General features: G+C 40.7%; 1 protein-coding gene and 1 pseudogene across 1 annotated transcript; one reads left to right on the top strand and one right to left on the bottom strand.

Annotated features, from left to right (window-relative positions):
• The first annotated feature begins 1027 nt into the window (after positions 1 to 1027).
• On the top strand, positions 1028 to 23618 carry LOC105998747 (vomeronasal type-2 receptor 116-like). Its single transcript, XM_013033538.1, has 6 exons — positions 1028 to 1303; positions 2899 to 3693; positions 4562 to 4783; positions 5876 to 5999; positions 9751 to 10635; positions 23581 to 23618. The coding sequence occupies exons 1-6, from the start codon at positions 1100 to 1102 to the stop codon at positions 23616 to 23618; spliced, it is 2268 nt and encodes a 755-aa protein (XP_012888992.1). The 5' UTR covers positions 1028 to 1099.
• On the bottom strand, positions 21310 to 21906 carry LOC105998748 (annotated as a pseudogene).
• Positions 23619 to 24353: the final 735 nt, after the last annotated feature.

Consider the following 24353-nt stretch of genomic DNA (forward strand, 5'->3'; position numbering starts at 1 on the left):
AAAAAACATTTGAATCCTTATCTTGGGGTTCATTTCGCCTAACCTCAACTTATCTGACCATTTCTGCTTGTCTCAGAAATATACTAGTTATTGCAAATAAGGGAAACGGAGCTATGTTTCTTTGGGCCTGGCTTACTTCAGTTAATACAATTTTTTCCAAGTCTTTCCCTTTCTTTTGGCTCGGGGGCAGAGGGGGTATGGGAAGGAATAGTAAGGGGAAACAAAGGAGGAGGCAACAATGCTTGATAAGAAATGTACTCATTACTTTTCCTGTGTAATTGTAACCCTTCTGTATGGTATTTTCACACACACACACACACACACACACACACACAAAACTGGAAAGAAAAGTTAAAAAAAAGGTGATGTGCAGAGGGGTCATAATTTCAAAAGTCAGGTAGTGAGTATATTTCTTGGATAATGTCATCCTTTACTTCACTCTCTCCCAGTTTTAAAAATTTATTTTGAGTTAGCATACATCAGTGACATGAAGCACTTCCATTTTGATAATTACACACATGCATATAAGAAATATTAGACAAGTCCACTAAGATTTGTCCCTTGATATTTGCATTTTTGTTCTGGGAGCTAGTGCAGAAAGAGCTGTTGAAGGCGGTGGATCTCTGGGGAGAGCTGTAGGATCTTCCTCAAATGAGCCCATCACCTGCCATGTAACCATGTAACATAAACTGGGTGGTTGAAAAACAAAGATTTGTTTACATACCTATAGAGCTAGTTTCTCCAAGATCAAGCAGAAGGATATTTGGGTGTCATGAGAGATTATTCCATGCTTTAAAGAAACCAACTTTTTTGGTGTATTGCATATGAAAGAGAGAAAAATCACCCTTTCTGAGCATTCATGTGGACACTATATTGCAATCCATCCTGAAGGGTGTACTATTTCAGTATATTCATTTTGCAAGGAAATAAACATTTAACTCATCAAAGTCATTGCATTGACTTGAATATGAACTTTGAATTACTCTTGATAGATTTCTGATGTCTACTGTGCAGGTCTATCTTGAAGAACTATCAATTAATTCTGGCCTTGGCTTTTGCTGTTGAGGAAATCAACAAGAACCCTGATCTTTTACCTAACATGACTCTTGGTTTTGATATCTATAATGTGGATTTCAGAGTTTGGTCAACACTTGACAATCCCTTTACTTGGCTCTCCGGGCAGTACAAGATCCCTAATTATACCTGCATGAGAGAAAGTAAGTCTGTAGCAGTACTCACAGGAATATCAGGAAGAACATCTGCCCAGATTGGGACACTGCTGGAACTCTATAGGTTTCCACAGGTGAGGATGGGAGGGATGCAGATGTGAAAAGATTCTACTTTGGTGCTTTTTTAATGATGATAGGAAGATATGAGATATTAAAACCTATCTAATTTTATGATATCAAAGGCTAAATACACAAACAGTGGGAAATTCATGTTTCCATTATTTAAGAGAGGATAGGGAAGTTGGAGCAGACTAGGGAATGACCTGGACTGAGAGACTATTGAGTATTTTTTTTTTTGTTGGTCGTGGGGCTTGAACTCTGGGCCTGAGCTCTGTCCCTCAGTTCTTCAGCTTAAGGCTTGAGCCACAGTGCCACTTCTGGTTTTCTAGTGGTTTATTGGAGATAAGAGTCTCACGGAGTTTCCTGCCCAGGCTAGCTTTGAACTGTGATCCTCAGATCTCAGCCTCCTGAATAGCTAGGATGACAGGTGTGATACACCGGTGCTCAGCTTGAATAATTTTGTAGAAAGCATCCAGAAAGTGGGAAATACTTTAAAAGTGTGAAATTAAAAAAAATAAACATGTGAAATTAGCCAGATCTGTATTCCCAGCTAACTCAAGGTGGATGGGGTATAAGGATAATGTTTGAAGCCAGCATTGGCAGGCAAGGACATGAGACTTTTATCTCTAAATAACCAGGAAAAGAGCTGGAAGTAAGCCAGGCACCCATGGCTCACAGTTGTAATCCTAGAAACTCAGGAGGTTGAGATCTGAGAATCATAGTTTGAAGCCAGCGCAGGCTGTAAGACTCATCTCCATATAACCAGAAAACCTTTGGCAATGTGGCTAAAAATGGTAGAGTGCTAGCCTTGAGCAGAAAAAGCTCAGGGACAGTACTCAGACCCCAGACCCTGAGTTCAAGCCCTAGAACTGACCCCCCCCACCAAAAAAGAAAGAAAAGAAAAAAGAAAAAGGAAAGCTGGAAGTACTATGGCTCCAAGTGGTAGAGTGCTAGCATTTAGCACTAAAGCTCAGGGACCAGAGTTCATCCTAGGACTGGCAGAAAAAAACCACACACGACACAAAAAAGCAAAAACAAAACTGAAATTATTTAATCAGGCTAAGACAAAATGGGCAGGTTTTCTCTCATCTATGGAAGTTTAAAATATAAACTTGAAATGTGAAATAAACATGAAAATGCATACATGGCCATAAGCAAATATACATGATAAAACTGACTGAAGAATGGTGTACAAAATGGAGGATTTCCATGGTGTAATTGTTCTGAAAAATGAGCAGAGAAAGTTGAAACATGTCACACCGATAATAGAGGTAAGTGTAAAGCGAATGGTGTGGGGAACAAAGGAATAGAGAGGAGTGATGGCAAATACAGTTATAATATTCAAGTATATATGTAAAAATGAGTGGTGTTGGTATAGATGGGGAACAATAGAAACAGTTACACTGATCAACAGGCATTGCACACAGAAACTGACATGCACAGATGAAAGATCTTTGTATAGCTATTTAAAAACAATTTAAAATTTATTTTCTAAGACTAGAAAAGATCTCCTTCCTTTCACTCATTCAATTCTTTCTTACTATAAGTCGACTGAGATTCTGAAGGATGGCAATCCTTTCACAGACTCTTCAATTTTCTTTCCCTTTAGCTTACCTGTGGACCTTTAGATACTGTCCTGAGTGACAAAAGCAAGTTTCCTTCTCTGTATCAGATGGCCCCACAGGACACATCACTAGCCATTGCCATGGTCTCCTTGATGGTTCATTTCAACTGGAACTGGGTGGGGTTGGTGATCTCACTAGATGAAAGTGGTTTGTGGATAATTCCAGAATTGAGGGAAGAGATGGCCAAGAACAGAGTCTGTGTAGCCTTTGAGCATGTGATTCCAAGCACTATCCTTACACAGATATTTAGCAGCCTGATAATCCATCATGAGATTAATAACTCATCAGCAAATGTATTTATCATTTATGGTGATAATGAATACCTTCTAAACTTAAGGCTGTATTTTGGGCAGTTTTTAATGTCAAGCAAAGTTTGGCTTATGACTTCACAGAGTGATTTATCCATGAGTAGAAGGTATTTCATGTTAGGCTCATTCCATGTTCCTCTCATGTTTTCACACCACCATTCAGACATTTCTGGGTTTAAGAATTATGTCAGGGAAATTAATCCTTCCAAATATCCAGAAGACTTTTACCTTGCTCGGCTGTGGTTTCTCTCTTTTAATTGCTCACATTCTGAGTCTGACTGTGTAACATGGGAGAACTGTCCCCAGGATGCCTCTTTGGAGTGGCTGCCTGGACACACTTTTGACATGGCCATGTCTGAAGAGAGTTATAATATATACAATGCTGTGTATGCTGTGGCCCATGCCCTTCACAAGATGCTTCTTCACCAAACAGAAGGAAATGGGAAAGGGATGGTGCCTTCCCCTGCACAGGTAAGGTTGTCCTTGTTAGATCTGACACAACAAAAATGAGGTGAACCTAAATATGTTGAAGCTTTTACAAATCCCAAGAGAAACTTTGTTTAAATGTTTCTGAAGTTTCTTCACACCTGAAAGGAGGAAATGCATTTCATGTTACAAATGACCTCAGTAAGCTCATAGCTAATGTTTTCAAACTTATAAATATAGCTTTTCCTATAAGTTTCTTATATAACAAAGGATTATCAGCTCTTTATGTAATTAAGTACTTAAATGATGATGATTTCAGAAAGTAGCTGGAGGGATAAGTGGGGCAGGAAAGATGGGGGAGAATAATGTAATAGGTGACACTGATCAAGATGTATTGTATTCATAAACTAACTCATTGAATTGAAACCCTTTTGTATAACACTTAAAGATAATAAGAAAAATTAAAAAAATCAATGTACCACTTACATGTGTAAAATACTAATAAACATATATATATATATATATATAGATATATATAGATATATAAAACAAATGAGCTTGTTTAATTCCACTTTAGGTACTATTAATTTAGCCAACTACAACTCCCTGGATATTCACAAATGAGCAGTTCTGCTAACTTGTAACTATGAAACTCAGAACTGTCTCATTCATGAGTATTTATGTGGAGGTGGTTTATCTTGAAAAGAGGCCTTGTGATCCTTTCCTTGAGTGAGTAGCATTCAGAAACATTATTTCAGTCCTCTGTAGACCTTTGTTTTGTTCTACTGCATGTGGCGTATGTCTTAATCTAGAAGGATAAAGCAGGTAATAAAGACAATGAGGGGCAATGCAGAATTTAGGCTTTCTCTCTTAACTCTTGGATTCACTTCCCCATAAGATGTATCTCTTTTAGCTGCACCCTTTTCTGAAGAAGATCCAATTTCATAATCCTGCTGGAGACCTAGTGATTTTGGGTGAGAAAGTAGAAGCAGAGTATGACATTGTGAACATCTGGAATTTTCCAGAAGGTCTTGAACTTAAGGTGAAAGTAGGACTATTTTCTCCATACGCTCCACATGGTCTTCAACTGTCAATATCTGAAGATATGATAGAGTGGACCATAGGAACTACTGAGGTGAGTTAGACCTGATCACAATGAGGAGTACTGCATAGAAACAAAATAATCCCTAGATTTCAGGTCCACCTGATCTTATTAATTATATAGCATTGTAAATATAATAACTTTCAGCTTGAATAACTTATTTTCCAATTCTTTGATGAAAAGGAACATACTAATTCTATATGTGTAAATGCTAGTTTATTTATTGTCAGAAAACCTAAATGACATGTTATAACAATTTTCTAATACGGTTTCAAAACACCTGAGTAATCAATTAATAAGGTAGAAAGGTTCATTTTGCTCCACTGAAGTTGTTTCAGTCTAGGCTAACTTGACCTGTAATTTATGCAGCAAGGGTGACAGGAATTATCTAACAAGACTATACCGGAAGAAGATTTTTACTTCCTTACTACTGGACATCACAGAGGAAGAGGTGATGAGCCTGGAGTTCACATAACCTAATGTCTGTGCTTGAGGGAATGCTTTGATAGCCTCAGTAAAGGTTTTGCTTCTTGTTTTCATATTTCAGCAATTAGTAGGAGACAAACAATAATGAATTTGGCAGGTACCTGTGGCTCATACCTGTATTCCTAGCTGCTCAGGAGGCTGAGATCTCAGCTTTGGGACTGGAAGTCAGCCTGGAATGGAAAATCTGTGAGACTCTTGTCTCCAATTAGCCTCAAAAAGCTGGAAATGGAGCTGTGGCCCCAACTTTTTCTGAACAAAATAGCTCAGGGAAAGTGCCCAGAGTTCCAACTCCAGAATCAGCACACACTCACACACACACACAAACACACACACACACACACATGCATGCACACACACATAAATTTAAGAAGTTCCTTAAGGTTGGCCATCAATGACTATTTTAGGATTAGGGTCTACCTCTTAAAGGTTCAACACTTTCCAATAGTATACTGGACTACAGATCAAGTCTATAGCACATATGCCTTTGGGGATCATGCTGTATGGAATCTCTAACAGTACCCAGTCAATGGATTAGCTTTAAGCATATAGAAATCATGTTTAATAGTTAAGAACACTTAACTATTTAGTGTGGTAGGTAAAAGTCTGAACAGTTATCAACATATATCTGATTTTCCTCAGACTCCTCACTCAGTTTGCAGTGAGAGTTGTGGTCCTGGATTCAGGAAATCCCCTCAGGAGGAAAAGGCTGCCTGTTGCTTTGATTGCATCCCTTGCCTACAGGATCAGATTTCTAATGGGACAGGTAAGTCCACGACTTACGTAGAAATTCTCCCTAATGTTCTCTGATTAATCCAATAGAAATCAAGATTTCAGAGCCAAAGCTTCCCTTCCTTTAGTTACTAAGTTGATTGTATTGCTCCTTGAAATTACACAAATCATCCATTTGAATTACATCTAGAATTATTTTTTCTCTAGCCCAGTGTATGTATGGGAATCTTAAGAAAACTCACTTGATACTCATTAATGAAAGTTTAACTTCTAATATTAATATAAAGTCATATTAAGGACAGGCTCTCCATGTTTTTCCAGATTGCCTTTACAAAACAAGGAAAACATAGATCATGTACACAGTGCTCTTGCCACAGAGCAAGTGCTTAGAAGCTCAGTTTGGTTTAAGAAACAGACAACTGTTGTGCATAGGATGATGTTAGAGCTTCAAAGAGTGGTTTGATTCTCTGTTCCTCACTGCTTCACAGGTGAAGAGTAGAGACAAATACAATGTCATGAATTCAAGGACATGACACAGGGCTTTATTAACATTTCATGTATACATAATGTTAGCCATATTATCCACAATTTTAAATGGACTTAGGAAGTTGTGCAGAGTGATAAGAATTAATATTATAGCAGCTTAAAATAGTGTAGAAAATAAATTTTAAGATATTAAAATTGACAAAATGGCATATTATCAATATGTTTGATAGTCAATGAAGGTTAAGGTTGAATCTCATTTTTAAAAAAGCCATAAAAGAAATACAAATCAGGAGGCAGAAACAATGTTCGATAGGAAATGTACTTATTATCTTACTCATGTAACTGTCATCCCTCTGTATAGTATCTTTACAGGACAAATATATATTTAATAAGAAAACAAATGCAAGCCAAAACAACATTCTAACTTCAGTTAGAATGGCTATAATCAAGAAATCTAATAATATCAGATGCTGGAGAGGATGTGGCCAAAAGGGAACCCTACTGCACTGTTGGTGGGAGTGTAAACTTGTTCAAGCACTTTGAAAAACAGTATGGAGATTCCTCAAAAAACTCCACATAGAGCTCTCCTATGACCCAGCAATTCCACTTTTGGGCATTTACTCAAATGATCACAAACAAGGCCATACTAAAGCTATCAGCACAACTATGTTTATCTCAGCATTATTCATCAGCTAAGATATGGAAGCAACCTAGATGCCCTGTAGTAGATTAATTTTATTTTACTTTTTATTTATTTATTTATTTTGGTCCTGTCGTGGGGCCTGAACTCTGGGCCTGGGCGCTGTCCCTCAGCTCTTCAGCTCAAGGCTAGCGCTCTACCACTTGAGCCACAGCGCCACTTCCGGCTTTTTTTTCTGCTTATGTGATGCTGAGGAATCGAACCCAGGGCCTCATGCATACGAGGCAAGCACTCTACCACTGAGCCAACTTCCAGCCCCCTGTAGTAGATTAATGGATCAAGAAAATGTGTGTGTGTGTGTGTGTGTGTGTACACTGGAATCCTATGCCTCCATCAGGAAGAATGACACCACCCCATTTGTTAGGAAATGGAAAGACTTGGAAAAAATCATGTTAAGTGAAGTAAGCCAGACCCAAAGAAACATAGGTCCCATGGTTTGCCTTATCTGCAATAACTAGTACACTTCTAGGATAATCTTACCAGACAAGCAGAAAAGGTCAAAAGCTATGCGCATATGATCATATAAGATGAAGCTAAGTGAACTGAACTCAAGATAGGGACACCAGAGGCTTTTTTTTGTTACTGTTGTTTCTTTAAATGTATTTAAAATGTACTATGTGATTTTTTTTGTGTCTTTTGCATGTTATTCTCTCGTGGTATAACCCCCGTTTTCACTGTATTTGATTCTGGTGCCCTGTGTCTTGTATATTATTTTTCTAATTTGGGGATGGGAAGGGACACAACAAAATGCTGAAATAGGGATACAGGTTGACCCATTGTAACAATGAGATGTACAAGACACTGTTGAAAATGAACTTTACAACTTGGTGGGAGGGAGGAGTTAGGGAGGGGGAGAGAGAAGGGATGGTAGGGGAAAAACAAAGGAGGGGATAACAATGCTCTGTAGGAAATGAACTCAATACCTTACTCATGTAACTGTAACCCCTCTGTATCTTTACAATAAAATGTATATTAGAAAAGCCAATGTAGGAGTGAGGTTGAAGTTATGGTTTAGAAAAGAGTAAAAACATTTCTTATACTATTTGGTAATACTTTTATGATCACAAATACTGACCTGTTAAGTTTTTAAAATAATTTTTTAATGTGGTTAAGTGATTACATAAATTTCACAAATTTTACAGTATTGGGAGATAGTGATACTTAAAGTCACAAATACATTTTAACCTTCATGAGGCAAATTGTCATTATCGTGGTCTATAAAGTTTGTGAATTCTGTGAGCTTTGACAATACAGCTATTTCTTCCACATGGGGTGGTATGTACATGTCTTTCCTGTAGCTCAGGGTTAGCTGTACCCCCTATCTCTCTCATTCCCTCCCTTCCTTTGCTCCCCTTGAGTTGCTTAGTTCGTTTTCATCAATGTCCAGTGCAGCTGAGGAGCCCCTCTGTTGTATGCTTTCCCGTTTCCCTCTGATTCTGTGACCTCTTCCTAGTTTCCCTCAGATGTGTGCAAATATACTGTATATGTGGTCAACAGCATGGGGTCATTTAATAATGATATGACAAGATGAGTGGAGGTCCTTCGTTTCTCGAGTCCTGTTTCTTTTTTTTTTTTTGGTCGGTTGTTGGGCCTTAACTCTGAGCCTGGGAGCTGTCCCTCAGATCTTCAGCTCAAGGCTAGAATTTTACTACTTGAGCCATAGTGCCACTTCTGGCTTTTTCTGCTTATGTGGTGCTGAGGAATTGAGCTCAGCACCTCATTCATGAAAGGCATGAACTCTACCACTGAGCTACCTTTCCAGCCCTCAAGTCCTGTTTACTTTGTTGTATCTCCTTACATTTTGTATGTAGCATCCACATATCAGGGATATTATGTGCCACTTGTCTTTCTACTCTTGGCTTACTTCACTCAAAATGATTTGTTCTAGTTCCATCCATTTCCCTTTGAATGCCATTATTTTGTCCTTTGGAATGGCTGCATAATATTCCATTGTATATAGGTACCACAATTTTTGGATCCATTCATCTATAGTGGGGCATCTGGGTTGTTTCCATATCCTGGCTATTGTGAACAGTGCTGCAATGAACATGGAGGTGTAGGTATCCTGGTTCCTGTTGCTTAGGGTGGATCCTGAGGAGTGGTATGGCTGGGTCATAGGGGATGATCTATGTTTAGTTTTCTGAGGTACCTCCAGACTGCTTTACAAAGTGGTTGTATTAGTGTACATCCCCACCAGCAGTGCAATAGGGTTCTTCTTTCTCCACATTACCTCCAGATGAATTTAGGATGTGGGTCATTCTGACTGGGTTAGGGTGGTATCTCAGGGTTGTCTTTATTTGTGTTTCCTTTACAGCCAGGAATGATGAACATTTCCTCATGTATTTCTTTGCCATTTTAATCTCTTCTTTTGAGAAGTCTCCCTTTAGTTCCTTTGCCCATTTAGTAACTGGTTTGTTAGGTTTGGGAGGAATTAATTTCTTGGGTTCCCTGTACATAATGGATATTAGACCCTTGTCTGACATATTGCTGGTAAATATTTTTCTGACATGTTAGTTTTATCTTTAAGCAGAATGTTTAATTTCCATTAAAGAAAGTGCATTATTGAAAGGGACTAATGGTTATTTATCTTCCTCGCCAGATATGGAGCAGTGTGTGAAATGCCCAGATCATCTCTATGCCAGTTCAGAGAGAAACCAGTGCCTCTTGAGGGCTGAAAGGTTCCTGGCCCATGGAGAACCCTTGGGCATGGCCCTTGCCTGCATGGCTGTCTGCTTCTCCACACTCACTGCTGCTGTACTAGGGGTTTTTGTGAAGTACCAAGACACTCCCCTTGTCAAGGCCAATAACCGGGCTCTCAGCTACATTTTGCTCACCTCCCTCATCTTCTGTTTCCTCTGTTCCTTGCTTTTTATTGGTCGTCCTAACACCATCACCTGCATCCTGCAGCAGGTTACTTTTGGAGTTGTGTTCACTGTGGCTGTTTCTACTGTCTTGGCCAAAACAGTGACTGTGGTTCTGGCCTTCAAGGCCACTTCTCCAGGGAGAAGGATGAGGTGGCTGCTGGTATCAGGGGCTCCTAACTTCATCATCCTCATCTGCATCCTCATTCAAATGACTCTCTGTGGAGTCTGGCTGGGAACCTCTCCTCCCTTTGTGGACACAGATACACACTCTGAACATGGCCACATCATCATCCTGTGCAACACGGGCTCCCTCACTGCCTTCTACTGTGTCCTGGGATACCTGGGTGCCCTGGCCCTGGCCAGCTTCACTGTAGCTTTTCTGGCCAGAAACCTGCCTGACACCTTCAATGAAGCCAAGTTCCTGACCTTCAGCATGTTGGTGTTCTGCAGTGTCTGGATCACCTTCCTGCCTGTCTACCACAGCACCAAGGGGAAGGTCATGGTGGCTGTTGAGGTCTTCTCTATTTTGGCCTCCAGTGCAGGGCTCCTAGGCTGCATTTTTGCCCCCAAGTGCTACATTATCTTGTTAAAATCAGATAGAAATTCTCTGCATGGCTTCAGGGATAAACAAATAGATGGAAAAATAAGATTCAAGATTACCCTGTGTGTTTGATCAATGTATAGAAGGTCTGAATTAAATTGACACCATTTTCCAGTAAGCTATAAGTTCATACTATGGGAATTACTGCAATGAGTAAATGGCCCTTACTTATTTGTCAACTTGTAACCATCACTACCATAATGTAAATTTTATTATCTATCTATCTATCTATCTATCTATCTATCTATCTATCTTTCTATCTATTGTTCCTCCAATCATTAACATTACCATTCCCAATTAGTATATTACCCCTGTTTTCCTGTCTTACTCTTGATTTCTCAATTACTTTCAAAACATTTCAACAAAATACATCCTTCTTTATATCATATTTATTAGCTATCCACGAATATTTTCCTTTCAACATAGTTCCATATTGTAATATGTTCATTAGAGTATACTGAATTCAATTAGTTATATATTACCTTTCACACATTTGCCTTTTTAACCAATAAGTTTTTATTTATTTATTTATTCATTGTATTTTCCCAGGAAAGAAAGGGAAGGGAAGAGTCAGCATGTGTTACAAAAAAAATGATTAGGGGGTGAGTGTAGTCATGAGATGGGAAGGCAGGGATGGTAGGGGAAAAACAAAGGAGGAGGCAGCAATGCTTGATAAGAAATGTATTCATTACCTTGCTCATGTAATTGTAACCCCTCTGTATGGTATTTTCACAATAAAAAACTTATTAAAAATGATTAGAAAAGGGGAAAGGAAGTACTTGGGTACAGCAAGAATCAATCATGAAATAAAACACCTCAGGACTAGGATCATCAAAGTCTAAGGAAGCTTTAGTCTGCAGGGATCAGAGAAAGGACAGATAGGTACAAACTTTCCCACCCTCCCTACCTATAAATTCAAGATTTCTCACAAAGTTTTGGTTTCTAGCAGTAAACATGGAGTTACATTCGTCCGTCTCCTATTAAACAATCTTGTGGCCACTTTGACATAACTTTTCTTGCACCTATGTACAAGTTCCTGAGTGACTTGAACATCTATTCATATCCCTTTTCTGGTCTCTTGACCCCACTTTCTACATGGAAAGCCTCAACTGATTTTCTTTTCAAATTCTTTATTGTGATTAAATAATTTCCCAGATTTCACAGTATTGTAGTGATGCTTAGTTAAAGTCACAAACACATTCTAACTTTCATGGGGCAATTTGTTTTTTTTTTTTTTTTTTTTTTCGTCATGGGGCCTGAACTCTGGGACTGGGTGCTGTCCCTCAGCTCTTCAGCTCAAAGTTAGCGCTCTACCACTTGAGCCACAGTGTCATGGGGCAATTTGTCTATCGTGGTCTATAACATTTATGAGTTCTATGAGCTTTGACAATACAGTTATTTCTTCCACATTCGGCGATATGGACATTTCTTTTGTTTTGCATATCATAGGCTGTCCCCTCTTTCCCGCTTGTTCCCTCCCTCCCATCGCTGCCATTGAGTTGCTTAGTTCATTTTGATCAATGTCCAGTCCAGCTGATGGATCCTGCTGTTGTATGTTTTTCTCTGATTCCCTCTAGTTCTGTGTCCTCTTCCTGGTTTCTCTCCGGTGTGCACATATATAGCATATATGTGATCAGCAGCATGGAGTTATTTAGTAGTGATTGGACCAGATGAGTGAAGCCCTTTGTTTCTTAAGCCTTGTTAATTTTGTCATATCACCTTAAGGTTTGGATTTAACATCAACTTTTCAGGGAGGCCATGTGACATTTGTCTCTTTGCTCTTGGCTTACCTTGCTCAACATGATTTCTTCTAGCGCCATCCATTTCCCTGCAAATGTCATTATTTTGTCCTTTCTAATGGCTGCATAATATTCCATTGTGTATAGATACCACAATTTTTGGATCCATTCATATGTGGTGGGACATATGGGTTGTTTCCATATCCTGGCTATTGTGAACAGTGCTGCAATAAACATGGAGGTGCATGAGGTTCCTTTTCAGGATAGATGCCTAGAAGAGGTATGGCTGGGTCATAGGGGAGGTCAATATTTAGCTTTCTGAGGACCCTCCTTGCTGCTTTCCAAAGTGGTTGTGTAAGTGTACATTCCCACCAGCAGTGTAATAGGGTTCCTCTTTCTCCACATTCCAGCATTTATCATTGGCTGACGTTAGGATGTGGGCTATTCTTACTGGGGTAAGGTGATATCTCAGTGTTGTCTTTATTTGCATTTCCTTCATAACCAGGGATGGTGAACATTTCCTCATTTTTTTTTGCCATTTTTATCTCTTCTTCTGAGAAGTCTCTCTGTAGTTCCCTTGCCCATTTAGTAATTGGTTTGTAGGACTTGGGAGGGATTAGTTTCTTGAGTTCCTGGTATATACTGGACATTAACCCCTTGTCTGATATATTGCTGGTAAATATTTTTTTTCCGTTAGTTGGTTGTCTTTCTAGATTGGTTGCTATAACTTTAGCTGTGCAGAAACTTTTTATTTTAAGGTAGTCCCATTTGTCGAGTCTCTTTCCAATTTGTTGTGACCCTGGGACTCTGTTCAGGAAGTTCCTGCCTGTGCCTATAAGTTCAAGTGTCTCTCCTATTCTGTCCTGCAGTAGTTTCAGAGATTCAGGTTTAATGTTAAGGTCTTTGATTCATTTTGAGTTGATGTTGCTGCATGGTGATAGGCTGGGGTCCACTTTTAATTTTCTGCATGTGGCTGCCTAGTTTTCCCAGCACCAGTAGTTGAAGAACCTGTGTTTCTTCCACTGTATGTCTTTGGCTCCTTTGTCAAATATCAGCTGACTGTAGGCATGTCGTTTTATTTCTGAATCTTCTATTCTATTCCATTGGTCTTCGGATCTGTTTTTGTGCTAGTACCATGCTGTCTTTGTTAGTATGGCTTTTTGTAGTAGAATTTGAAGTCCGGCAACGAGATCCCTCCCATGTTGTCTTTTTTGCCTAGAATTGTCTATTCTAGGTCTTTTGTTGTTCCATATGAATATTTGGACTGTTTTATGTATTTCAGAAATGTACGTCATTGGGATTTTAATAGGAATTGCATTGAATTTGTATATTAATTTTGGCAGTATGCCATTTTCACTATATTAAGAGCATGGGAGGTCTTTCCATTTCCTGGTGTCTTCTGTAATTTCTTTCTTTAAGTTTTTATAGTTTTCATTAAAAAGTTCTTTTACATCTTTGGTTAGGTTAATTCCTAAATATTTTATTTCTTTTGGGTTATTGTGAATGGGGTTGCTTCATTTATTTCCCTCTTTGCTTGTACATTGTCAGTGTACAGGAAGGTGACTGATATTTTCTGGGTTGATTTTGTATCCTGCTACTTTGCCTAAGTGGTTTATAAATTTCTAAGAGTTTGGCGATGGAGTTTTTGGGATCATGAAGGTATAGTATCATGTCATCAGCAAAAAGGGATAGTTTAACTTTTTCCTTCCCTATGTGGATCCCTTTCATGTCTTTTTCTTGCCTTATTGCCCTGGCTAAGGGTTCCAGGACTATATTGAAGAGGAGTGGAGACAGTGGGCATCCTTGCCTTGGTCCTGATTTTAAGAGAATTGGTTGTAGTTTTTCCCCATTAAATATAATATTGGCTATTGGTCTGTTGTATATGGCTTTTATTGTTTTAAGGAATGTTCCTTCTATTCCTATTTTCTCCAGAGCTTTTTAACATGAATGAATGTTGTATCTTATCCAAAGCCTTTTCTGCATCAATGGAGATAATCATGTGGTTCTTGACCTTAGATCTGTTGGTGTGTTGGATTACATTTATTACATTTAACGTATGTTAAACCATCCTTGCATCTCTGGGATGAAGCCTACCTGGTCATAGTGTATGATTTTTTCATGTGTTTCTGGATTCTGTGAGCTAGAATTTTGTTAAGGATCTTTGCATCTGTGTTCATCAAGGAGATTGGTCTGTAGTTCTTTTCTTGGTTGGGTCTTTGCCTGTTTTGGGGATGAGTGTGATATTGGCATCTTAGAATGAGTTTGGGATAGCTCCCTCCTTCTCTGTTTCTCTGAAGAGCTTGAGGAGTATGGGTATTAGTTCTTTAAAGGTCTTATAGAATTCCGTTGTGAATCCGTCTGGTCCTGGGCTTTTTCTTGTTGGAAGACTTCTGATTGCTTCCTGTATCTCATCATAAGATAATGGCTTATTTAATTGATTTACTTCTTCTTTGCTCAGCTTGGGCAACTTGTATTTCTCTAAAAATGCATCAATTTCTGCTAGATTTTCTTTTTTTAGAGAGTATAACTTTTGAAAATAGTTCTTTTCTTTTTTGAAAATAGTTCTTTATAATTGTTTGGATGTCTTGGGGATTTGTTGTGATTTTTCCCGTGGCATCCCTGATCTTGTTAATTTGGGTTTCCTCTCTTCTTTTCAAAGGTCCATCAATTTTATTTATTTTCCAAAGAACCAGATTTTTGTTTTATTCATTTTATTTATAATTTTTGCATTCTCTATTTCATTAATTTCCACTCTTAATTTGATTATCTGGCTCCTTAGTAACTTTAGGTTCCATTTTTTCATGTTTTTCTAGCTATTTTAATTGCAACATGAGATTATTTACTTGGTCTGTCTCTATTTTCATGATGTGGGCACTGAGAGCGATAAATTTGCCCCTCAGGATGGCTTTTGCTGAGACCCACAAGTTTCTTTGTGATGTATATTCATTTTCATTGAATTGTGGGAACTTTTTAATTTATTATTTATTTTCTTCTGTTACCCAGGTGTTGCTTAGAAGTGTGCTGTTCAATTTCCATGTATGTGAGTAATTTCTGAAGTATGTTTTGTTATTGAGAACTAGTTTGATTCCACTATGGTCAAATAGGATACAGGGGATTATGTCAATCCCTTTGTATTTGCTTAAGTTCCTTGAATGAACTATGATGTGGTCTATTTTGAAGAAAGTCCCATGAGCTGCTGAGAAGAACGTGTACTGTGAGTATGGCCTCACTTAATTTGGTAGCTTCTTTGCCAATCTTCTGGTTGGTAGACCTGTCCTTTGGTGAGAGTGGAGTATTAAAGTCTCCTAGTATTATCGTATTTGGATCTATTTTATTCTGTAAGTTTGAGAGTAGTTGCTTAACATATTTGGGTGCTTCAATGTTTGGGGAGTATATAAGTCGATAATGGTAATATCCTCCTCTTGGATTGTTTCCTGTATTAATATGTAGTGTCTTTCCTTGTCTTTTTGTACTGATTTTAATGAAAAGTTTATTTTGTCAGATATCAGGATAGCTACTCCTGCTTTCTTACTGGGAGAATTTGATTGGTAGATCCTTTTCCAACCCTTCACTCTGAGTTTGTTTGTATGTTTGGCTGAGAGGTGGGTCTCCTGAAGGCAACAGATGGATGGGTCATGTTTTCTGATCCAATCTGCAGTTCTTTTTCTTTTGAATTTAGTCCATTAACATTTAAGGATATTATCGAGAGATATATTGTGTCATTCCCTGTTTTCCTAAGTTTTTCTTCTTTCCTTTCCTCCTGTGCTTACTAAGTTAGACTTCTATTAATGCCTGTCTGGTGCGGGTCCCCCTTCCTGGTTGCTTCAGGTTGTGTTCCCCCTCTTAGTATTCTTTGTAATGCTGGCTTATTGTTTATTAATTCATTTAGTTTTTCTTTGCTATCAAAAATTTCAGTTTCTCCATCAAATGTGAATGCTAGATTTGCTAGATATATCAGTCTGGGCTGGCAGTTATTGGTTCTAGGGCTCGGATTGTATTTCCCCAGGCCTTTCTTGCATTCAATGTGTGGAGAGATCTGCAGTGATTTTTTTCCCCATTGTAGTATAGTTCCTTCTTCATTTTTGCTGCATGCAAGGTTGTTTCCTTATTATTCAGATATATCATTTTTACTATAATGTGCCTAGAAGTGTTTGTCCTGGGATCCTGCTTGCTAGGTATTCTATATACTTCTGTTATGTATGTAAGATGTTCTCTTTTAAGATGTGCGAAATTTTCATTGATAATCTTGCTGAATACGTATTGCATTCCCTTGCTTTGATATTCCTCGCCTTTGTCCACTCCAATTATACGAAGGTTAAATTTCTTGGCACTGTCTGCTTGCTCTTGGATTTCTGTTTGGCATAATTTAAGTGATTTTTTTCATATCTGTGACTTTTTTGTCCAGTTGGTGCATTCTGTCTTCTGTATCTGACACTGTAAATTCCATTTTGTTCACTCTGTTAACTATGGCTTCCATTGTGGTTTGCATGGAGGAAATGGACTCATGTATGGATACAATGTTGGTTCTCAAAGTACTAATCTCACCTCTTAGTGAGGTGTGTACTGCCTCTATATTTGCATGCATTTCCTCTTTGAAATCCCGAATGTCTTTTTATAGTTCATTCCTGTGTTCTTTAAATTTCTGATTTATTTCTCACTTTAATTCTTGAGTCATTGCTTCCAGAATCTCTTGGATGTAGCTTTTGTCTTCCATTCTTGCTTTGCTTCCACTGGGGCTCTCCCCTGGGTGGCTGCTGGCTTTTGGGGGTAGCTTTCTATCCTTGGTGTTGATAAACCTTGTAATTTTTTTCTGTGATTTTTGCATGGAGATCCAGGGATTATTGGAGATTATCTGAAATTTTGTTTTGGTCAATAGGTGTCTGTCTTTGCTTGGTTGCTGTTTCTGGGTTGGTGGAGAGAGTCTGTACCTGGTCTCGGTTCTATTGGGGGCCGGCCTCCAGCTGCTGGTCTGATCCACATAGGGCTCTTGGCTGTCTGCTGTAGATCACTGGCAGTTTCAGCCTTTAGAAGGACTGAGTAGCCTAGACTGCTCCTGTTTACTCCTGGTGAGATCAGGTGTGCTGGATATACTCTCCCAGTTGCTGGAGTCTGCTATGGGCTCCTGATTTTTTTTTTTTGTTGTTGTTGTTGGTTGTGGGCCTGAACTCTGGGCCTGGGTGCTGTCCTTCTTGAGCTCTTCAGCTCAAGGCTAGCACTCTTCCATTTGAGCCACAGCGCCACTTCTGGCCCTTTCTGCTTATGTGGTGCTAAGCAATCTGATCCAGGGCCTCATGCACACAACACAAGCACTCTACTGCTGAGCCACCTTACCAGCCTGAGCTCCTGACTATTATCAGGTGCTGGCAGGCTGAGTTGTCCAATTCCCAGCCTGGGATATATGGGTCAGGTTCTGGTGGGGTTTGGGCTTCTGGTTCTCTTGCCCTGGACACCCATGTCTTTTGCTGTCACGGATGTGATTACCAGGGAGTGCAGTTCCCTGTTTTCCCCCCTCTGCTGAGGCATATGCTCAGTTTCTGACTTCAATCGGGAGGAGTTGGTTGTGTTGCTCAGGCACCCGATCCCCAGGCCTGGTCCTGGCTCCTGATCCCCAGTCTGGGCCATGCCAGTTGGACCTGTGCTGCTGTGTATCCACCTGGGTTATGCAGCCTGGAGTACACAGTTCAGGATTCTTCTACTGTTGGCTGTTGTGACCCACAGGTGCTGTTCCTGGTGTGGTGTTTAAGCTCCCTTCCAGGGGCACTCTTGATCTAGCTTGGCCAGCTGGATGAGCTCCACGGGCTGGTGGAACACTCTCATGGTTCCCAGTTTTAGTGGGTCCTATAGTTCAGGTGTTGGTGTAGGGGTCTGGGTCAAGATCTGGTCTCCCTTGAGGAGGGATACTCTGTCCCCTGCAGGTAATTACCCTGGAGCTAGTTGTTTCTGTGTGATGTAGGTCGCTGGTTGCTGCTGCAATCAGTGTTCAGTTGAGATGCTTGTGGGCTGGGTCAGGTGGTGGTGGCTCTGCATGTTTCTCCTCCATCTTTGCCTCTGTTGATGCTGTTCAGCTCAGCCCACAGGATGGGCCACACAGCAGGCGGGCTGCATGCTGGCCTCTGGCTGAGGGGTGGGGGAGGGGTCTCCGTGCAGGTTCTGAGCACTGAGGTTTGTCTCTGTTTGCACTCTCTGGATCAGCACCACTACCTTGAAGGTCTTCTGCTCTGGTGTTCTGTGGGCTATCTGTGTAGTTCTGGGGTTCCCGCCGTGGGACCGAGTGGCTTTGGCAGGATGGAGCCCTTCTGCTCAGATAGTGAGAGGTGGGGGAGTGGTCTTTGTGCAGGCTCCCAGCTCAGAAGTTTCTCTGTTCATTGAGATCTGATCTGACACTGGTATCTCAGGCATCTTCTGCTCGGGTGATCTGGAGATGACCCCCTGCATCTTTGGGGACTCCAGCAGCCCCCTCTGGGCCAGGCTGGCCATGGCTTGGCATGTTGCTGCGCAGCCAGTCAAAGTTGGGGGAAGGGTCTTCGTGCTTCTCTGTTCTGAAGTTCTTCCTTTTCTTTTTGTTCTGCCTCCTGTTTTTCTCTGAGTGTTCATCTTTTCGTTGTTGTCAGTCTCTTGGGGAAATTAAGCATTGGAACTCGAATTCTCTTTTTGGTTGGAGAGAGCTGTGGTGTTTCTCTACTGTCCCATCGCCAACTTGGTCCCCTCTCCCCAAATTATTTTCTCTAGTATTACAGAACAAGTAGGTTTGGTCACAAATGTCATATTTGGTGAGAATTATGTTTAAAAAATATGGACTCAAGTTGGGAACAAGGTGTGTGTGTGTGGGGGGGGGAGGTTGGAGACCTAGCGTCTTCAGAATCTGCATAAGTTGCATAAAAGTTGAAGAGACATTCCAAGAATTATCTGTGTATGGGCATGTAGGTTTTCTTTTGAGGGAGAAAAGGGCAGGGGATAAGGACTTACATTTTTAGCAATGAAGATCTAGTCCAAAATGGGAAATAGGGGAAGTGAGGGTACAAAAGATGGTTCAGGATCCTCACTTTAGAAGAGGTCCCCCAATTAGCTTCACATCCTTTTGTCTAATGCAGAATCTTCTGTCAAAGATGCTTTGGCTATTTTTCTCAATTCTAAAAGAAGTTCGTAAACAATGAAACCCTAAAAAGAACATGGAGAAAAGACCCACACATTATTATTTGCACAAAATAGGCCACCTAGCAACTCAGAAACTCAGTAAAGTCCTACGGAGCCTAGACAAATACAATTAACTAGAGAGGGCAGCATTTGTGGGAAGACAAGAAACCAGGATCAGACACACATCACCCAATGCATTCTATTGCATTTGTCCTCAACATGGTGAGGTAGGTTTGCCGTGATCTCACAGCATGTAAACGAAACCCCCTTTTGCTCCCTTAGCTAACACAACACCACAAACCATTATGCAGCAGGGCAGGACAAGGCTCTGGGAACCACAGAATAGCCTTCACTTATGGGTTTCCCTGGAAGTTGAGACTGAGGATTTTGGTTCTAACTTTTTATAGACCCATCTCTGCGTGGCTAGTACAAGGTGGACACAAATCTGTGGTCTTAAAATCTAACCATATCAGCTCCCATTCTTTAGAGGGAAAAATACATATACAGTTATATACATGGTAATCCCTGGCTAACCTAGTAAAGGATAGATTTGGTATATGGAAAGAAAATAAGTCCCAGAGCTGTAGGATTAGACAATCATCACTAACCTTGGCATCCTCTTTGGGCCTCTTTTACCTTGTCTGCACCACCTTTTCCTGTTTAGACTAATTTCCATTCTTCCAGCAGAAGGAGAACAAGTCATGGGCCAAACCAATAAAAACCTAGTCTCCCATGAAACATTTCCAAGGGTGGAGGGGATTTCAAGAGGACCCTATGGCAGAAAAGCCAGCTCTAATTGGCAAAAATGAGGTAGTTCAATAGGCTATGCACTACAAATGGTTGCTCCCCATTGTGATAAAACCAACAAAGTCTTCCTGCTGTGCAGACCTGGAGCTGCTGTCCACTGATCCCTGAGATTGCTCATGTACCTGAGAACACAGTGCAGGAATGAGGGCCTTAAGATTAAAATATATAAAAATACAAAACCAGAATATTTATAATAAGAAAAGAAGTTAAAATGCACAAAATATGTCATTGGTACAGATAGTGTAGTTTTGGCATCCTGGAGAAAGTGGGGACCCAAGGTGGAGTTATCCAAGGGAACAAATAAGTTACAATCACATTGGCCCAGAAAGGGGTGTGTGTGGGAAGCTCAGAGCAGCAGGTTTGCAGCCATTCCTTAGTCACCCATGTCGCCTTTCATCACAACCCAATGCCTGGGCCGGCTCTCCCAGTACTGCTACTCAAGATAGGGTGATGAGGAAACAAGATGTGGAGGGGAGTGTGTGTGGGGGAGACAAAAAACCAAAACCAAACCAAAACAAAAAAAAAAAACCTGCTTTGCTTCTGATGGGCCCTCCTACACAAGTATGACACCTTGGGGATTTGGGCCCATGCATCTACTGGTCTGATGCTTAATTATTTCACACCCTGGCAAGGGAAATAGGACACATCCTTTTTTAAAGGAACAACTTGCCAATCTGGGTCATTTTTAGAAGCTGGAGGCTGGGGGTAGGGGGAGAAGGTGGGGCGGGTGAAGCTTATCATATAAAGTATGCAGGTTTCAAAGGTGGTTCCCCCAAAACCCCTCTTGAATTGGGACAGATAATGATGGGAGTTCCTATGCATCACTCCTTCTCCTCACCAAAAGAGAAGATGGGGTGATGCTGGGAAATCCCGGCTTGAGATGTATGGCAGTGCCAGCTACTCGCCAACCCACCCTATCCCCACTTTCTCCACTTTGCAAATTGATGCCTGCTCCTTGAAACTTCCTGCTGGCCAGAGTAGCCACCACCCCGCCCCCCCGCGACTCTAGTTGCTCAATTTTGGGCCTCGAGGAGCAGGGCAGGGCTGTGGATCTCTTCTTCTTCCTCCTGAAAGTAGGCAGGCTTTCCCTGGGAACTGGGGACATGCTGGGCCTTCAGTAGACAGGAGGCCACCATGTGGTTGATGCTTTGGCAGAAGTGGCACTTCTTGGGCTGCGGTGGCAGCATGCATTCCTTGGCATGATGGTCTAAACCAATTGTAGCACCTGTCTTCTTTGGATCTGGGCTTCTGCATGTTCTTCCCCTTTGGCTGCCTATCACTCCCAATGCAGAACACCCTACAGGGCACAGAAACTCAGATGGATTCTAGGCCTTTGTTAGACTTCTTCAAGATGAACTCCACAGCCTCTCCCTCCTTCAGGCTACGGAAGCTCTCCATGTGCAGCTTACTCTGGTGCACAGACATCCACGGGGGTGGGGGTGGGGTGGGAGGGTTGAGCGTGGCCCCAGTGCGGGCTATCATGGACAGGAAGCCGAACCCCATGTGCACATTGAAACACTTACAGATGCTGGCCCCGTGCAGCAGCTGCGCAGCTTCCCCATAGCCTTGGCGCAGCCACCTGCAAACTGCTGGTTGGACACCGAACCCATGGTCGTCGGCTGAGTCCGCAGCCCTGGGCCCCTGGTCGGGCGGCTGCTGGCCCCAGAGAAGTCCGGAGGCAAAGGGCACATTTGCTTTTTGAATGATAGGAAAGGTTGCTTAGATGTTACAAAAATACACTTCAACATAGTCTCACAGTGGATTGAATGTATGAACTATTATTTAATGAAAGTTGTTGAGGCAAAATAGGAACAGTTGACTCAACTATGTTGGATATATTAGTAAATTTATCATTGCTTAATCACTGTATATTAGGATTCTGTAAATATATATATATATATATATATTAAGTACCCATTTTTACTATTTTTGTTGTCATATTACCAATAGATGTTTTTAGGATATAGTAATAATCTGAAGATGTTGCTCCTAATGTTGATCACATTAGAAATTATAAATTCATAAATAATGACATAATGAATCAGCATTATACATATATCACATAATGTCAGTCCTTCCTGCTTTCTTCCATTGTTTATTGTGCTTCTTCTGTGTTTTCATTTTGCTAATATGATTATTGTTTGTAGAACTAAAGTTTCTATTACTTTTATTTTTATAGGAAACATTACAATATATTGATGAGAAACATCTGAATGTCATTTTTTTTTTTTGTTGGTCGTGGGGCTTGAACTCTGGGCCTGGGCACTATCCCTGTGCTCTTCAGCTCAAGGCGAGCGCTCTACTGCTTGAGCCACAGTGCCACTTCCGGTCTTCTAGTGGTTTTTTAATTGGAGATCAGAGTCTCACGGACTTTCCTGCCCAGGCTGGCTTTGAACCGTGATCCTCAAATCTCAGCCTCCTGAGTAGCTAGGATTATAGGTGTGAGCCACTGGCGCCCAGCTAGATGTCACTTTTTGAGGCAATCTTTTTCATTAAGGGCAGCAGTACAATGTTTGATTATAAATAGTCAAAATTACTCTTGAAAATTTCTTAAGCCATCCAAAAACACATAATACAGGATTTGTATAAACAATCATGTATAAAAATATGTATTGGAGGGCTGGAGGTGTATTCCCATGTGTCCCCTCATCCAGGAGACTATCTGTGGACTCTGACTGGAGACTTTTCCCCCCCTCTTTGACAAAGATCCATACTCTGAACGTGGCCATGTCCTTATTCTGAGTAAAAGGGCTCCCTCACTGCCTTCCACTGTGTCTTGGGATACCTGTTTTTGTTTGTTTGTTTTTTTGGTCATTCATAGGGCCTGAATTCTGGGCCTGGGCACTGTCCTTTAGCTCTTCAGCTCAAGGCTAGCAGTTTACCACTTGAGACACAGTACCACTTCCAGCTTTTTCTACTTATGTGGTGTTGAGGAATCAAACCCAGGGCCTCATGGATACAAGACAAGCACTCTACCACTGAGCTACCTTCCCAGCCCCAGTACCTGGTTTTCTTGGTCCTGGCCAGCTTCACTGTGGCTTTTCTGGCCAAGGACCTCCCTGACTCCTTCAAGGAAGCCAAATTCCTGACCTTCAGCAGTCTGGTGTTCTTCAGTGTCTGGCTTACTTTTGTACATGTCTACGTCAGTGCCAAGGGGATGGTAATAGTGGCTGTGTAGGCCTTCTCCATCTTGGCCTCCACTGAGGGGCTCTTGGGATGCATCTTTGCTCCCAAGTGCTATATCATCGTGTTAATGCCAGAGAGAATTTTTCTGCATGGCTTCTGGGACAAAACATATACTGGGAGAAAAAAGCCCTCTTAAGATGAAATTACATGTTTTTATTTTTATTGTGAAAATACCGTACAGAGGGGTTACAATTACATGGGCAAGGTAATGAGTACATTTCTTAACAAGTATTGTTACCTCCTCCTTTGTTTCCCCTTCCCATCCCTTCCCATCTCTCCCCACCCCCATGCCAAAGTTGTAAAGTTCGTTTTTCAACATAACCTCTTGTACATCTCATTGTTGCAGTGGGTCCACCTGTATCCCTATTTAAACAAGTTGAAACTTACATGTTTGATCAACTGTACAGGAGAAAGTTTAGACTAAATCTAAATTCCTTTTTCCTGTTAGATACTAACTTACATCGTGGGAATCACTTCAATGACTAAGTGACTCTTACTCATTTCTCTTGCAATGGTACAATCACAAGTTGTAGGTAAATTTGACTTTTATTCTGTACATGTTTGGTTCTTCCTATTTACTCTATACTTAATCCAATCATCTCTGCTTGTATATTTTCACTGTTGATCTGTTTTCTCTTGAGGGCCTCTGATACCAGGCTATGAGACCTGAAAGTGTTAAAGAGCTTGGAATGCCAGCTCAAAGTTCCCTTGGAATGCTGGGGGCTGATCTCAAATAAGGTCAAGAGGTCGAGGCTGATGGAGGTAAAAGATACTACCATGTGTGTTTAAATTAGAGTTGTTTGGACACTAAGAGCTTAAGGCCTTGGAGGTAAGATTGAGGTCTGTTTTACAGATGGAATATTTCATTGTT

The sequence above is a fragment of the Dipodomys ordii genome, unplaced genomic scaffold, assembly GCF_000151885.1.
Source record: "Dipodomys ordii isolate 6190 unplaced genomic scaffold, Dord_2.0 Scaffold171, whole genome shotgun sequence".
Classification (NCBI taxonomy): domain Eukaryota; kingdom Metazoa; phylum Chordata; class Mammalia; order Rodentia; family Heteromyidae; genus Dipodomys; species Dipodomys ordii.

Excerpts from the sequence above, each read along its gene's own strand:
- LOC105998747 (XM_013033538.1), top strand. The coding sequence starts at position 1,100 with ATGACTCTTGGTTTTGATATCTATAATGTGGATTTCAGAGTTTGGTCA. Across the intron at positions 1,304-2,898 it reads AACTCTATAGGTTTCCACAG|CTTACCTGTGGACCTTTAGA; the intron begins GTGAGGATGGGA and ends CTTTCCCTTTAG. Across the intron at positions 3,694-4,561 it reads TGGTGCCTTCCCCTGCACAG|CTGCACCCTTTTCTGAAGAA; the intron begins GTAAGGTTGTCC and ends TATCTCTTTTAG.